This window comes from Quercus robur, chromosome 3 (assembly GCF_932294415.1).
Source record: "Quercus robur chromosome 3, dhQueRobu3.1, whole genome shotgun sequence".
NCBI classification, from domain to species: domain Eukaryota; kingdom Viridiplantae; phylum Streptophyta; class Magnoliopsida; order Fagales; family Fagaceae; genus Quercus; species Quercus robur.
In genome coordinates this window covers 23976854-23994577 of record NC_065536.1, presented here as the reverse complement: position 1 = coordinate 23994577, position 17724 = coordinate 23976854, and the positions used below count along the sequence as shown (strand labels likewise).

The following is a 17724-nucleotide window of genomic DNA, read 5'->3' as shown; positions in this document are numbered from 1 at the left end:
GTATATCTACATATTCTTCTTAATCTTCTGTTAAGAGATGGTCTTGTCCATCTGTAAAAACCTCATGCTAAAGATTTATTTTGTTGGCCTCATTTAAACCAGACATCACATTCTGAAATATGAGAAAGCATATTTTGTGCTCGAGTAAATATTTTGCTCTTGTTTAGTCTATACATCCATGAAATATCTTTCTTGTGCTTTGGGCCTCATTCAATCCTAACATCATATCATAGGGCTTTTTGTAGAAAGCTGTGCTATGACTTCAAAGATGCATCAAAAAAGCTTAATCTGGCTTGCTGGTTTTCTTTAGTAGTCAATCTGATTTGGTGACATGTGAAAAGCTATCTAGGATCTGTCCATACTTCTTTATCTTTATTTTTCAACTCTTGACATGTGCTCTTTTCTTGTCTTATAGTTTGAAGTGTTTCGTTACATGGAAGAGTGTGAAGTACAGGCAAGAAGAAGAAACTACAAATACATTGGCTTTGTTCGATTTCTATTATATACTCTTCTAATGTAAGGCTTATCTCGATATTTATGATCAATCATCAATTTGCTTTTCCTTATCATTTTCTCCATCCATAATAACTTCATGCTAAATATTTAACTTTCTTTTGGCCTCATTTAAACCAAACATTAGATCCTAATACTTGGGGATGTATATTTTATGATGAAGCATATTTTCATGCATGAATGCACATTTGAGAAAAGGCCACGGAAAAAAAACCGCTTTATCATTTTATATTGTAGCAAGTGTATTGAGAATTGTACTAATCTAATTCAAACAATTTAGGCTCCAATTTTTACTGCAATTGTCAATCTTATGATAAATATTGAATTTATCATAATTAGGCAATTAACATAAGCATGCATGGATCAAAAAATCAATCATCCACAAGAACACCAAAGTGTTGATGAAGAGGAAAACCTAAGAACACGGTGGAAAAACCTCTCCAGGGCATCACAACACCAAACAATCCACTTATGAGAATAGTTGCAATACATACTGCGTACAAACCCTCCAAGCTAAGTAGTAACTATGTACTTGAGCCTCCAACTCCTACTAGCAACCGATTCCTCGAATCCTTTCTTCTCACTAGCCTCCGTATCCACAATTGAGCCTCCAATTGCAATCTCCATTTCTCCTTGACAATTCTGAGACTGTTCTAGTGATTCCCAAGCTCCAATCAACACCAAAACTCTTAAGGTAGTAATGGGTGTGATGGTCTTAATCTCCTGTTTGAAATTTTGACAATTTGAGAGGGAGAAGGTAGAGAGATTGATGAGGGTTAAAGATCTAGGGTTTTTTTTTTTTTTTTTTTTTTTTTTTTTTTGTACTCTCTAGCTCTGCAGATAGGAATTGGATGTGCAAAATTTGTTGAAAATGGGATCTTATATAGTGAGGGTATGGGCTAGAACAGCAAAGAAGAATTAACTGAGTTGTCTCAAGTTCTCACAGTTCCTCTTGTAATGAGGGAGGTGAATAGAGAGGCGAACTCTCTATCCAACTGTTTTTCAAAATTTGATTCGCTTCACATTTCGCTTGATGCTGCCAATTTCATAGGAGTGGTTCTCACAGTTCCTCTTGTAATGAGGGAGGTGAATAGAGAGGCGAACTCTCTATCCAACTGTTTTTCAAAATTTGATTCACTTCACATTTCACCTAATGCTGTCAATTTCATAGAAGTGAAATTCTGCCGCTTCCAACTTCGATTTCAACACTTGTAGCACTTCACCTCACCAATGTGAGAGTCATCACCAACTCTAGCACTAGGCCAGTGATAATTTCTTCAACTATTTTGCGTGTCACTACAAGCAAGGTGTGGAGAAACTGTGAAGAATGCTAATAACGTGGGAGGCTGAGTTCTAATAAGGAAAGATCTTCTTTCCTTGACTTTTCTTCTCCATGATTTCAACAATTGCAACTTTGTAGAATAGTTTCAATTGCTTTTAGGTGGAAGCTTTTAATGCTCTGTTTTCTTGTCTCCTTTGTAAGTTCTATATATAGCTTCTACAGTTATGCATGTAAGGCATCTAATACGAAAGAAGTGATATAGCTATTTAATAAGAAGTGTAGGGAGATAGCAAATAAGTGTGAGGAAATAAGTAGTGAGTGAAATAGTGAAGAATGGTGTGTGTAGCAAAGTGTGTGTAATGTATTAAGCATCAATAAAAATTCTATTTATTGATAACTCCTTTGTGTATTCTATTTGAGTGTGGTGAGATTTATCACAAAGTATTTGACAAAATACTTTTCTTTTGAGTGTCAAATTTATTTTGACAAAGCTTCCACAATGGCAAATCTCTACAACCAGCCCAATACAAATAACAATCCACATAATTACATGAAAACGATGAAATTTAAGATCAATAGTTACAAATAATTTGTCATGGAATTGTCCATCCACTAAAAGTCCTAACATTTATAATGGCACATTTCCTAAGTAATCCATGTTATATGGTGGAAAGGTGATAGGTGACATCTATATTTCAACGATTTTCAACTTATGTAAATTCTATCCTTAAGTTTTAGGGTTTGGAATTTAGTTTGCTTATTTTCATGGTTAACCCTATGTTTGGTTGGAGGGAGTTTGCTAGAAATTCCAGCCACCTTCTGGCCACCTCCCCTCTACTACCCATCTACCCTCTCCCTCCATCCAATCATAGGATTAGTGTACTGATTTCAGAGATTGGATACCAAACAGTGTAGATTTCTTGTCCCTGTGATTCAGGACTTCGGAGTTTCTTGCCATGGAAGAAGGGGAAGAGTGGGGTGTTAGCAGTAGGAGTGGAGGGGATGGGCATGGGCTGAGAAATCCCCCCCACCCTTTTTTTTCCTGTTGGAAGTTGCCCAATTTGGAATGACATGAAAAAATGGACACATCCAAATTAGTCACTAATATTTATATTCTTCTTTCTCTTCTTCTGATGTCGTTGCATATGTTGTTTAACCCATGGTCTAACTTTTCCAACCTCAAGGGCATAGGAATGCTTTGGTCTCACTCATTTGGAACATAATGCAAAATTCTCTATTCTCATTTGGCCTCATTCAATCTAACCATTGTGCAAAAGGCTTAATGTACAAAATGTTCTGTTATAACTTCAAAGATGCTGCTAACAAGCTTAACCTGCAATTTAGTTTTTGTTTTTTTAATTTAATTTAATTTTATGAATATAAATATAAATAACCTGTATTCTAGTCTTCTTTAGTAGTCCATTTGGGTTGGTGGCATATGAAAAGCAAACTAGTTAATTTTTAAATAACACCTTTACTCGGCCTTCCATCCATAGTTTTGTATTCTTGAAACCTATTTTCAATCAACAAGTGATAATTCATTTTAAGAAGAAAGAGGGAAGCCCTCATAGCTTGAACCTATAATTGTTACTGATCATCTAGTCTTAATGTTATAGGGTTACGTAGCTACTATTTAAGTTCCTAAGTCAATAAATTGTGCCTTTTCATTGTCTGGCATAAGTGTTTCACGGCATGGGGGAATGCATAGAATGACCACCATTAGATATGAAGATATTAAATGTTTTGGGTTCATTAGTTAGATTAACAATCACAGTCTTCTTGGTAGAGAAATAAAATCAATTTCTTATTGGTTTTTTGTGACTTCTTTTCTTTTTGTATTCCATCATGTCTCACTCGAAAGTTTAGTTTTTTTCCTTGAGGATATATGTAATTATAGAACGCCAAACAAATTAATGTACTCTATTTTATTTGCTTTTATCTCTGAATTAGTAATCAAATTTCCTTTTAAAATGCACCACAAAAGTTTATCCATCATTGCCTTTACTTTTCTGCAAATCTTTAAAATTAAAATTCAAGATATGCTTGCAATTTAAACTTTTAGTATTAGACACAGACTAATGTAGTTAGGAATAAGGCCAAACCATAGCAAGAGTACAAGTCTGATTTATTTGGGCCTGTGGCTAATAATTTACGTGAAGATTTTGCATGGACAGAAAATATGCTTAGTTACATCTAATGCAATGCATAAACAGAAAATGCTTAGCATTTGTCGAATTAGCCTTTAGCTTACCTTTATATATATTCAACCTATTGAAAAGAAAGTTCCTTAAAACTGGGCTGTAATCTTAATTTGATTCTTTTCTTAAGAGATTAATTATGAATTAGAGCATTGTATACTTTCTAAAAAAAATTAGAATGAAATTTAGTGAAAATGGAAATTGGCTTTCATTTTTTGCTATTACAAAATCTGTAGAAGAAAATGGGTAATGCCAAACAAACTGTAGCCAACAAACACTGAGCTATTTTTTATGGAGGTAGTGATCCTAGAAGTTGCACTAGAGTGTATGTTTCATACTACAACATAATCTTACCTGCATATCATGACAAAATTGTCTTATGCTATCTGTTTTATTCTCTTATTCCTTCAACTTGTTTATTATTGCAGGTTGAATTCTAAACTATGGTCCATATGGGCAACTGCATTTTGCTTAAGAGGGAAATGGTCATGCAAATTACTGACAATTTATTTAGCACCATAATAAGGAAAACAGGAAGTTTTAGTGGCACCTTTGAAACTGTCTACAGCATTCACTTTTTCATGGTGGTTTTCATAATGGTAGTATAGCTTGCATATTATATCACATAATGATACATGACAGTGAGGTAAGTACTTGATCAGGTTCTGGTTTTTTGTGGTGACATTATATTTAATCCTAGAGATTTAAACTTCTTATATTTTTCTTGATTTGTTGAGAACTAAAGTTGTAAGCATTATCTTAAGTGTTGTAATCTTTATTTGATTATAGTGACTTATTTGGATTTGTCCCATGGTTTTTCACTCTACAATAGGGGGTTTTCACGTAAAATATGGTGTGAGTTTTCATGTTTGATTGCTTGCATGATTTTTATTTTACTAATGTCTGAATTATTCAATTTAGACAAAACGTGAACATTTTAGAACTTCTAATGTCCCAACAATATATTTTTCTTTATTTTTCAGTTAAGATAGTTTGCACGTGACGTATATAGAATGCCATGCCTCGTGGTGATATTATGAATGTTTGACCAAATATAAAGAGGTAAAGATCATAAAAAGAACTTGCTAATGAGCTGTAGCACAAATGGTACTTACTCTCCTTGTCAGAGTAAGTTCAAGAGTGATATTTTGGGTTCAAGACGCACTGGTTACATGTGTAGCTTACCATAAAAAATACCTTCTAGATTTGCAAACTATTCCTTTGCTACAAAACTTATCTCATCTCAGATCTATCAGATAGATTGCTATCTAAAGGAATTTTGCAATCCAAAGGAATTCCTGGAAGGTTAAGGAGAATAAAAAATTAAATAATAATCCATATGAGCATTAGTACGTAGCAAGATGATTTGAATTTCTTTTGGCGTCAATAACCTAATCTGTGTGATCTCTCACTTATGATGATGGCTCTAAATTAAGCTTTTATACCTTTGGGAATCTTAGTGCATAGGTCCCATATGGGTCAAGTCATCATGGGCTAAAACTGAAAATTCTGTTTCTAAAATCCCACAGCTTGATCGGTTAAGTTATGTCAAGCATGAGTCAAGCTTCATTAAAGCATGATCGATCACATGGAGTCAAGCCCATAGTCGAGGCAGCAAAGCTTCCCTGATCTTGAGCATTTTTCGAGCGTCTTAAAACTAGTTGAAGTTGAATACTAATTTAGACGCTAAAAACTAAGGATTGAATTACATCAAAAATGTGTTTTAACTCAAATTTGCCACACTTACAACATTTAATAGATAATATTTATTCAACTTGATCAATTACAACAGATTTTACTAAACACAACAAATTTGCATGTCATCAATGATTGCTACACTAATCAACAAATTACTTGCAAAAAGGCTTGCTAGCAAAAGTTGTATGTTGAGTACAAATTTGTGGTAAAAATGCACGCCCCTTGAGCTTTAAGGTGGTTGCCATTACACTTTGAAAAACTTTTATTTTGGTCAATTTACTCTATGAGCTTTACACATGCCAAATTAATACCTCAATTATTCTACCATTAATATACTAACAAAAAACGCACATGAAATTTAAAATACCAAAATTAATAATCTGAACCCAATGGAAAGAAGGGAGAGAAGCTTAGGTTAGTTTGAGAGAGAGATGATCAAACTAGAAACACTGAAGTGTGTTGCATCCCTCCCGCCGTTGATCTCACTATTTGTGATCATCGTTCAATGGCATATTTGGATATGCCGTTTGATAGCCACAATTTTTATTACAAAGAAACTTGGTCTTAATAAATTGTTATGCTACCCAACTCACATCCAAGTATACCTTATTTATTTGTTCACTATCTTCTCTTAATTTTTTTAGTTTACTTTTAGTAATTCAATCATTGTCAACCATGAGAAAACCAAAGTTATCAATTCTGTTTTAATGATCGTTTTAGTTTGTCTATTCAAATGAAATATTGTGATATCAATTTATTTTAATATACCATTTTAGGATAATTATTAATTTTATAATATATTTTTATAATACAAAATAAATATACCGAAAGTGTTCATCACATACTCACATAGTCTACACCATTTTAAAGTATAAATTGAAAACCAAATAATATACATTATTAATATCATCGCTACATGAATCAGCAAGAGTGGAGAAGAAAAAGAAGGTATAAAATATAAAAGAAAAAAAGGTAAAAGAATTAAAGAAAAAAAGATGAGAACTGTCAAATAGGGTCAAAGATAACGTTTACTCCCTCACAAATTAGTCAAGTGTTTCCATCTAATCTATTAAAGAATCCCAAAGGAATGACCTTTCTGGGCACACCTTGCTCAACATAGTCTTCAGATTTCCTATTGTAAGCTTCTCTTGGAATTCAAACCAAACCTCCGGGAATTGCTGATGCACATAACGAAAATCTAATCATCTAGCCGACAGGACAAAATGGAAATTAAAAAGACAAAAGATAATTTACCTTTGTCAGCCATAATATGTAAGTGGCAGAATATGTGGCTTGCCCTTGGAAATCCTCGAAGTCATTATCCGGAACAGTTGAGCAAGAGTTGAGGAGATGCAACTCATTATCAATAAAGGAATTGAAGCTGTTAATTGTGCTGATCTTTAGCTCAGAATGGGAGGATACATCATGGAGATTGGTTGCAAATTGCTTCATCCAACACAAAGAAAGGAAGCGGCGATGAAGCCAAAGTGCCTGTTTGAAATGAAAGTTATTAGATAAAAACTCTTAAATAATAGGATCGTTAATGGAGTACTTAAAAAAAGGTCAAGCACCCGCATGGAACCACTTTTCTTTTTTTCTTTTTCTTTTTCTTTTAATATATGATCTGACCACAAAATTTCTTGTTACAAAGATAGACTCCATTTCTTTGATTGAAGAAATGACATCATGAAAAAAGGTACTGCAATAAGAAAGTCTCATAATGCAATAACTCATATGTTGGTGGACTACAGTTCTTAAAAATACTTCTTTTTCTAGGGGTGAGGGGTTGTTATGTATTTGAAATGTTAGTATAGTGTAAAACAAAGACCATGGGTATTTAGTTGATTCCTGGATAACAGCATCAAAACAATACAACAATCAGATATCTTCTTTAGTTGGGGGAAGAATCCACAAACGAGAGAATTGGATTTGGCTAGACAATGTGTAGTTAGTACAGATTATCAATGTTATCACGGTGCAATCTGCAAACATTAAGGTGACAGGAAGATTACAGATCCTTTTTCAGATCTTTGTACAATTACCAAGCTTAACCCCACCAATTTCAGGGTTGAGAAAAATCATCTCCTATATAAAGGGTCTGCCGATTAATAATAAAAAAATGAAAAAATTTAACTACAAAATTAGTTGTAACTTAAGATTACAACCGAACTCAATATCTTTTTATTAGAGGTAAATTTTGACAAATCTATCATTAGATTACATCTTCTTATATCCTCCGTACTTGCAAAATTTCTAGAAAATTAAAAATCAATAGCTATATCATCAATAAATTGTTTAATTTTCAAATTTTTGTAGTTTAAAATTATGCATAAAATATAAGCTTATAGATCATATAGTAAATAATATCTGATTGACACAAAATTTAACATGTGTATTAAGAGTATAAAGAACATGCAATTCAATGGTTAGATTTTCAAAATATGTAGTAATGTTTATTTTATTGAGTAAAGTTGTGGCCTAAGGCTAAAATTAATTTTGTAACTAAACTTTATCCATAAAAAAATTCAAAAAATATCCTACCCATGTGCCACTATAGTCAGTCCAAAGAAAAAATTACATGCTAGGGGTGTTTTTTTTTTTAATTCGGGTTGAAGGAGTAAAAAGAGGTAGAGGGAGTCCGAAAATAACATACGTAGACATAATGAAGAAGTGTATGATAATTAGGTAAAGAGAAGCGACTATGAGTATGATTTCAGATATGATAGAATGAATGAAAACAATACAAGTGGCAGAGCTGTATTAGTTGAAGAGGTTTGATCAAACTTATCAGAAAAAGAAAGAAAAAAAATTGAGAAGGTTCCATAAACTCATCACCAATAGGATTAAGGCATAGTTGAGCTGTTTTGAGTTAAGGGCAGATACCTCTCTTCCTATGTAACACTTTATCAAAATTTCATTCCAATCGAGCTCTTCCTGTCACACCAACAATGTCAGGACATTTAAAAAAAAAAAAAACAAAACTTGGTATAAATATTCAAGACACTTAAAAAGCACAGTTGCAATCTACAAATCCTAAAACAATAAGTAAAAGCAGTTGTAACTAAAAGCAGTTATATAATTAAGAGAATATGCTTTTGGGCATGAAAGGATTTTACATTAGTGTCTTAGTGCTTAACTAACATTGTTTTTGAATCACCCAGCCCCATTTCTATTTCATGTAGTGTGTAGCACATGCAATCACCCATAAAGACTGTGCTTATTTATTAAGAAAAATGAATCAATAATGCCACTGATACCCAAAAGCTTAACCTAATAGGAAGTGGCATTATAACTTTATAATCCAATTTATCTCAGTATTTAAACCTACAAACGAAGCAGAACAAAAAAGTTGAACCCAATTATGGTTCCTAAGCAACTTCTTTATAAGTAAAAGGTTCATTAATAAAGCGCAAAAGGGTGCAACCCAAGTACGGGAAGAATACAAGACATACACCAACACTTATGAATGAAATCACTTAGATCACTCAACTAAAGTAAATTAGAAAAAGAATACTGTCCTGAAGCTGACATTCACTCATATAAGGATCCGAGGAATGAGAGAAGGGAGAAATGGAATACAATTCATAATGATAAGAACATATAGAGCAAACTTGCTTGTAGAAATGAATAAAATTTGTAATGATGCATAGACGTTAAAAAATATTTTCACCTTCCATACTTCAGAAACTTCAACAGAGTAACCAGGGGATGCATTTTCAAGTTTTGAGTCTTTCAAAATCCGGAGTATTAGCCGCTGCAAATTTGATTGCAAGTTACATTGAGATAAGTATGGAAATCCCAGCTCATCACAGTCAGCATGTAAGAAATTATAAGTGCCTTACTCCAAATAAGATAATTAAAGCACATTAGCACTATCTTTCTCTCACTTGAGGTTAATGACTTTTTTTTCTCTTGAAGAATATGGTGTTCCTGTCCAGCCTTTTGTTCTTATCACTCTAGGAATACAAAAGCATATACAGCTACAATGGTTGAAACTATCTCCTCCACCTTAAAATTAAACAATGTCGTTTTTTTCTTGATTAAGAACATCTCATTTAGGGATCAATGCATTTTCAGAAAAAAATAGTTGTGAAACCATCAAAAGAAAATTAAAAGTCCAGCTGCCCCAAGCATTGGCATATTCTTTTAGTGACCGTAAATGGTTCTTCAATCAGTTAAGCAACAGAAAATAACCGGTTATCACAACCAGAAGTCATGCTGCAAACATCTAAAGTTTTATAGATTAAATGAAATAAACTAATGATGACATATTGCTAGCAAAATTAAGATATTCTGAAAGACTGGAAGCCTAGAAATAATAGGAATGGTGAACTCGAACCACATCCTTCAAAGGTTTGGTGTATATTTTTCCAATTTTTACAACCCCAACTTTGTGTCGAGGAAAGTGGGAATCCCCTAGTCTATGCATGATTACCAGATTTCTCCTTTTTGGAAAAAGGTTGAGGAGGGGGGCAGGGGGTGTGAGGACACAGAACTTAAATTGTAGCTCGTTCAAATTCATAAGAAAACTCACTCTGCGATAATGAAAGCAACAATTATCAGCAACATGCAACCCCGCCCAATTTCTGGATTTCTTTAACTCATGTAGCACCTGTTCTCTTGTCATGTATGAAACAAGCCAGCAACGATGGTTCCATGCACGATAGTTCATTTTTGATCTCTGCAAGCCAACTTAAAACAGTGTTAGGTTTCTTCCTGGAACACTCTCCCTCAACATCATAGCATGACTGATATGCCAACAAAATAAGGTGTGCTAAAGCCTAAATGTCAATAGTTAAACCACCAATACATATGGACAACTGCAGAAGCTAAAGAAAAATTTGCATAATGATATGGTCAAAAGTTCTAATTAAAGAAGAAAGTCAAGTAGTCAACTAGCAAGACTATAAAGTAGTTCCCCTAAGGGTCATCGCATAATGCACTCCGTTATATGAATAATTAGATGGTCCAAACTCTGTACAGGGAATTCCACCTTCAATTTGGGATGCCAGTTCTTTAAGAGACAGGCTATATAAGTTTAATTTTTATCATGCAAAATCCTTGGAAATAAAGCTTAACAACATCAAGCTTCATTCAACAGCTTGAGCTCAATTTCTTTCGGTCCAAAAGAAAAATAAAAATAACACAAAAAAGGTGGGAGACAAAAGAAGGAACTGCATTTTCATCTCTTTTTCTGTGCAATCAAATACAACCTCAACACTGTAATTTGTCATCCCAGAAGATTAAAAACTACTAGGATCATCTGCTGCCAGCAGTGCTTATTGTCATGGCTGACAACCAGCCACAGAGGCAGTGGCATGTAGCAGCATTTTAGGTGTGCATGGGTCAGTTTTGTTTGGCTTTGAGGCAAATCTAGAACTGAATCATAACCAAACCAGAGAAAAGAAAAGGCTATTTTTGATTTAGTTCTCAAGTTTTTGAGAACAAAACACATTAATTCAGGGAAAAAAGCATTGTGAACTCCAATCTCAAGGCTTAATAGTTTCACCTCCAACAAGATATATGCACCTGCCCATTTGTAGCTAGATTTTTCAGAACATAAGAAGATACAATCCAGCTATATCTCAGTAGCCAGGTAAACACTTATGCATTCTATTTCTGTTCACAGGTATTGAGTGTTTTCTTGGTGAACTAGATCTAGATACCTTGTACCATCTTAAATAATGATAACTCAACAGAGAAGCATCCTAGTAACTATCAAATCTTGAATCGTACTCATCCAAAATTGTTTTTTGAAACTGAAGTTCTTGTTTGCTCTAGGTAGTGTTTAAGAGAAACAAGCGAACACAGCAAACGTGAGAATGGAGGTTTTCAATAATGAAATGTAAATGTGAACCTTCATAATTTAATAGTACGGAGTTCCTGAACTGAATTTAAACCTCAGCTATTTTTTCCACCAGCTCAGATTCTTTCCCCAAAATCTCTTGCAAAGCTGAACACTTTCCAGTGATTGACTTGATTACCCATCTCCTGCAAATTGACAATGTGCATAAGAACTCTGTGTTATTACTTAAAGCCATAACAGGCAGGCAGAAAAGTAAAAATACTATTAGAAAGGAATGTGAACAAAACTAAAAACTTTAGCCAGGTGGAAAATCATATTAATAAACACAAAACCCTGTGTATCAAGCAAGGAGACAATTAAAGAATAAAAAGAAAGATTGGCCCCCTAAGTTCTGTTCATCAAGTTGATAATGTTATCACTTAAGGCAAAACTAACCAACAGGAATGACATGTGAATATTGTCCTTTGTAGAAACAATACAAAACAATTAATTTACGGTTAAAAACTATTTTACCTATGACTCCATGCCTGATCACTTTTGGGTGAACATGAAAGAACAAGAGCTGACAACAGAAGTTCACCCATATACATTGAGAGCTGCTGCTTCTTAGACACAACTAGCTTCCTGCATTATGCGTAAGACATCGTAAAAGGAGTAGATACAAAAGTAATTCAATGAATTAAAATACACACAAATACACTTCAAAGTTATGCAAGAGCAGAGCAGGGTCTGCAGTCAAGTCAGTTTTTTATAGAAAGGCCCTCCATGACAAATATGAGGCACGAACCCCTCCATGGCCTGTCCAAATAATAACTTATGGAGTAGATACCTCATCTAAACAGGAAGTGTGTACAAAATACTCCTAGCGATTTACATTTTAAAAGAGAGAACCTGTAAAACTTACTATTGAATTCGTATCACTAATTCCACAGCTGTAGATAGCGAGCGATTTTCTATAGGGTGGCATTGGAGAAGGGCATAATTTAGATGACACCATGATAAATTACCGATTCTATCAAAAACTCAAACAAGTAAACTGAATTTTAATAAGAGACCTTGAGTTCCAGGCAGTGCCGAAATCGGAGCTGAGCAACAAGAGAGCCTTACTATGCTTCATCATTTCACTCTCCAATCCATCATCGCCGAGTCTCTTGTACTCTTCCATTGCCGCAATAAACGCACGCTTGGCCGCATTGTACAATGGCAGAACAGCCTGGGTCGAGACGCCCAGCTTGTGATCTCTGCACCAAAAGGTTGTACCATCCGAAATCGCAGCATCGCCTGTTGAGTCTTCAGTCAGCGTCGCGAATTGGGTCGGGTGTACAAATCCAACTTCATCACTGTAAGACTCCAAAAATGATATTCAAAGTAAAATTTTCAATATTTTGCTATAAAGGAAAAAAAAAAAAAAAATTAATGAGTGGTATATGAGGTTTACATGAGAGGGTCCGATTCGAGGATGTGTTGGAATTGGAGCAAGAGATCCATGGAATTTGTGATTTTGAAATTCAATCAGGTGAGAGATTTTTCTGTTTCTGTTTCTGTTTGGTTGCGGAGAAAGTACGTCAGGAAAAAGTGAGGGGGAATGCCCAATTCGACACATCGTCAGGAGTAGCTACCATAAAATATGAGTTTTTTTTTTTTAATAAAAATTTTAAAAAAAATTTTAAGTGAAATTGAAATTTTTTTACGGAAAGTACTGTAAATAAAACTAAGAGTTAACTTAAATAATATAATGAAATCTATGAATAGTATCAAAAAGTACAATAGAAGTTATAAATAGTAGAAAAATAAAATAAATAGTAAAGAAGCGGTCCAATATAAGCTTGTTCCAAATGCAACCTAAACTTTCAAAAAAATTCAAGAAAATCCTTCCCACTCACATGTATTATATTTTTTTCATGAAGTTTTTTGTATTTGTTGTTTTTCTTTCCCCAACTTCAAACATGAAATTGTTGTTGATGAGGCCTTTGCAAACAACCTTGTAGAAACACCAAACCCAAAGATCAAACCAAGGAAAAATGAAATTGTTCTTGATTTCAGTGGCCATTACTTAAATGTGTTTTGTTAAGAATTTGGAAGATATAGGGTATTTAGGAATGCTGCTTTTGTCTTTAGTGATCTTAACAACCTATAATCAAACTGTGATCCTATTCCACCAACCTATGAGTTATTTGACCACTATGTGGTGTTTAGACAAAAGTAATTACATAAGTTTCATGGTAGAAGACTGCAAGGACTCAATTGTATTTTCATAATGTTGTAGCTAAATTCAAGGACAGCTGGGCCTCTAGAAAAAGAGAGAGAGATACAGAGAGAGAGTGAAACAATTGTTATTATTCTTGATTGATTATATAATAGTACTGCCAATCCCCTTTATACAATCTGCAACTATCTGCCATAACCAACTCTTTCAGTGCATAACCAACTCTTGTACAACTGGCTAACCTACCAACTTCCTTTGTCAACTAACTCTAGTACAATCAATACAAGTATACAATGTATACTAATACAACAGCACTATTATAAGCCACCGCAGCCCTCAATTCAATGAACTAATACACAATCCTAACAATTCCCCCTCCCTTAAAGCACGTTGCCCACAAGGTGCGAAAATTTTTGCTGAAGATCAAATAAATTTTCCAAAGTGGCATCATCCTTACACTCACCTTGGCACTGCACTAACACTTGAGTAATCATTCTGTTCCTTAGTTGGTGTGATATGTCAACCAAAATTTACACAAGTTCGGGGGAGATGATCAAGTCAACATTTACAGTTGGTAGTGTAGGCCTAGGCAACACACATTGGCCCAATTTAGCTTTGAGATTGGACACATGAAAAATAGGATGAATGAGTGAGCTCTGTGGCAAATCCAGCTTATAAGATTCCTATCCTATCTTTTGTAGAATCTGGAATGGTCCATAGAATTGAGGAACTAACTTCCCTTATTTCTGATGTTGCACAAAGCTTGCTTGTAAGGTTGCAACTTGAGATAAACCCAATCCCCCATAGCAAATGACTTGTCCAATCTCTTCTTATCAGCATACCATTTTATCCTCTCTTGAGCAGCACTGAGGTTGTGTTTGGGCAAGGACAAGAGATGCTGTCTATCCTTCAACAGCAAGTCCACAACCCCTACTTGAGTGATATCAGGCACATCATCCATAACTCTGGGTGGAGGATAACCATAGAGATCCTCAAATGGAGTAAGTTTAATGGAAGTATGGATGTTTTTGTTAAACCAGAACTCAACCAATGGAAGCCACTCAACCCAAGAATGTGGCTTATCTGCTGCAAAAGCTCTTAAGTAATGTTCCAAACTTTTATTAACAACCTCAGTTTGGTCATCGGATTAAGGGTGATAGGAAGAAGACATAGCCAAGACAACCCCTTGCAATCTCATCAATTCTAACCAAAACTTAGATGTAAAGATAGGATCATTGTCACTGACAATGGATGAAGGCATGTCATGCAATTTGAAAACAAATTGCATATAAAGGTTAGCTGCCTTGGCAGCAATGTAAGGGTGAGAGATAGGGATGAAATGAGCATACTTAGTTAACCTATCCACCACCATAAACACCACAGTCTTCATTTGGGACTTAGGCAAACCCTCAACAAAATCCATACTCACAACTAGCTAAGGCCTTTCTAGAATGGACAAGGGTTGCAACAAACCAGCAAGATAACAAGTCTTATTCTTAAGTTTCTAACAAACATCTCACTCCCTAATGTATTGCTTCAAGTCCTTCCCCATACCAGACCAATAGAAACCCTTCTTGAGCCTATGAAAAGTCTTCAAATAACTTGAGTGACCCCCCAAAGGACCATCATAGACTTGCTGCAACACCTTGGCCTTCAAGTCACCATTAAATTGGCCCAAGTATAGCCTGCCCTTATAAAATAGTAAATCATTACAGAAAGTAAATCCTTTTGAAGCAACCTGTCTAGACTGAATAGCTTGAACAATATTTTAGACAGTAGGATCAGCTGCATAAATAAACTTGAGATCAAAAGGCCAAGTTGGTGTAAGGAAAGAAATTGTACATAAGGTGCCAACAGTAGTAGCAAAAGGTTCTATGGAAGCTCCAGGTAGATCTTCATCCCTTCTAGAAAGAGCATTAGCCACCAAATACTCCTTACCATGTTTGTACTCCACTATAAAAGCATAACCAAGGAGTTTAGTGATCCATTTCTACTGTGTTGGAGTGCCCACCCTCTGTTCAAGTAAGTATTTCAAACTTTGATGATCAGTTTTTATCACAAATGGCCTACTAAGCAGATAAGGCGTCCACTTCTTCACAACAACCACCAAGGCCAACAATTCCTTTTCATAAGTTGAGAGAGCAATGTTTTTACTCTTCAATGCTTGACTGTGGAAGGCAATAGGTCTTTGATCTTGCATCAAAACAGCCCCTAACCCTAAGCTTGAAGCATCACACTCCACAGTGAAAGCTCTGGTAAAATATAGTAAGGCCAACACAGGTGGATTAAACATGGCATCCTTAAGTAACTGAAATGCTTGAGAAGCTTCTGGGGTCCAAGAAAAAGAATCCTTCTTCAGCAAAGCAGTTAATGGTGCTGCCATTTGGCCATACCCCCCCCCCCCCCCCCCACACACACACACACACAAACTTCCTATAATACCCTGTGAGGCCCATGAACCATTCAAATCCTTAACGTCCTTAGGAACAGGCCACTGCTGCATGGCAGCAGTTTTCCTAGGATCAGTCTTCACTCCTTAAATTGAAATGAGGTGCCCCAAGAACTTCACCTCCTTACAAGCAAACACACACTTAGACTTCTTGGCATACAGTTGGTGCTTAGCTGAAGCCTCCAATACCAATCTAAGGTGACTTACATGATCATCTAAGGTCATACTATACATAAGTATATCATCAAAGAAAACAAGAACAAATTTCCTCAAAAATGGCATGAAAACAGTATTCATCAAAGATTGGAATTTACAAGGAGTATGGTTAAGCCAAAGGGCATCACCAAAAACTCATAATGACCTTCATGAGTTTGAAATGCAATTTTAGGGATATCTTGCTCCTTCATCCTAATCTGGTGATAACCAAACCTCAAATCCAATTTAGAAAACACACAAGCCCCAAATAATTCATCCAGTAAATCATCAATGACAGGAATAGGGTATTTATCCTTAATGGTTTATTGATTTAAAGCTCTATAATCTATACACATTCTCCATGAGCTATTAGCCTTCCTCACCAAAAGAACAGGGGAAGCAAAAGAACTACAACTGTCTCTAATGAAAACAATAGATAATAACTCCTTCATAATCTTCTCAATTTCATTTTTTTGATAGTAGGGGTACCAGTAAGGTCTCTAACAGATTGCTTGAGCTTCTTCCTTTAAGGTAATTTGATGCTCATGTCCTCTCAAGGGAGGCAGATCCATAGGAGTAGCAAAAATAGAATCAAATTCTGATAACAGATCAAAAACTTGCTTAGGCAACTGAGTTAAGAACTGCCGATTTCCCTTCTTATAAGGGTGTTTAGATAAATCCAATTATTTCATCCCTAATGTATTCCAGCACAACAATATGAAAGAAGATTCATTGTTGAAAGCTTAAATAGCTTTCCATCAACAAAAATCTTGACACACCCACTGATATGTGCAGCTAGTTTCAGGCTTCATTGGTAAGATTAAACCATTAAAGCAGTAGCCATATCTCTCTTAGGCATTTAATCAAACAGCTACTCAAAAGCAATAGCTAGTGAACTACACATGGAGATAATAATAATAAAAAGTGAGGAAAAATAGATTGGAACTCATAAATAATACCTCGTCCTGGTCTTAGCTTTTTGATAAAATTAAAAAAATAATAATAATAAAATAACACCTAGGCATGTCATGTGTGAATAAATATGCTACCGAAGCTAGAAAATAAACTTTTTGCTACAGGACTCATGTGAGCCTCAAAAATAATAGAAAATTTTAAGCAAAATGCCAATTTTAATTGGAACCCAAATGCACACTTAATATCAAGTAATTCCTAGAAGCTCTAATTCAGGCTTAAACCAAGTGTACCCAATATTTACTAAGGGAGATTGAAGTTGAGATAACATCTGCAAAACAATGTTCAAGCGAGGAAGAAGAAGAATTGAACAGGAGTGTGAAAAAGTTCAAGGATAGTGGTGGAGAGAAGGCTTTCACCCAGCCCTATAAGATAGTTAGCTACAAAGACAGTTTGGTTGGGGAA

The 17724-nt window shown here is 34.9% G+C and overlaps 3 protein-coding genes across 15 annotated transcripts in view; 1 reads left to right on the top strand and 2 right to left on the bottom strand.

Moving 5' to 3' along the window:
* Positions 1-17724, bottom strand: part of LOC126719424 (uncharacterized) — a 62570-nt gene that overhangs the window by 19792 nt on the left and 25054 nt on the right. The gene's annotated exons all lie outside the window — the stretch shown is intronic.
* Positions 1-17724, bottom strand: part of LOC126717544 (uncharacterized) — a 111128-nt gene that overhangs the window by 68363 nt on the left and 25041 nt on the right. Inside the window, exons 1-9 of one of the 4 annotated variants that reach the window (XM_050419336.1) lie at positions 12936-13087; positions 12553-12837; positions 12011-12121; positions 11592-11682; positions 10226-10372; positions 9362-9445; positions 8575-8625; positions 6946-7182; positions 6542-6869 (exon numbers count right to left, since the gene is read on the bottom strand). In XM_050419336.1, the coding sequence (XP_050275293.1) occupies positions 6753-6869; positions 6946-7182; positions 8575-8625; positions 9362-9445; positions 10226-10372; positions 11592-11682; positions 12011-12121; positions 12553-12837; positions 12936-12985 (1173 nt within the window). In that variant the 5' untranslated portion in view covers positions 12986-13087 and the 3' untranslated portion in view covers positions 6542-6752. Of the gene's footprint in view, positions 1-6541; positions 6870-6945; positions 7183-8574; positions 8626-9361; positions 9446-10225; positions 10373-11591; positions 11683-12010; positions 12122-12552; positions 12838-12935; positions 13088-17724 lie in introns of those variants that run through there. The other 3 variants (XM_050419337.1, XM_050419340.1, XM_050419339.1) reach the window with 3 other exon arrangements.
* The window catches only part of LOC126717543 (putative disease resistance protein RGA3), a 116085-nt gene that overhangs the window by 79670 nt on the left and 18691 nt on the right, over positions 1-17724 (top strand). The window contains exons 4-5 of one of the 10 annotated variants that reach the window (XM_050419324.1): positions 416-516; positions 4422-4797. The exons of 8 other annotated variants lie outside the window; for them this stretch is intronic. The gene's annotated coding sequence lies outside the window, so the exon portion shown is untranslated. Of the gene's footprint in view, positions 1-415; positions 517-4421; positions 4798-17724 lie in introns of those variants that run through there. One more of the 10 variants, XM_050419323.1, reaches the window with a different exon arrangement.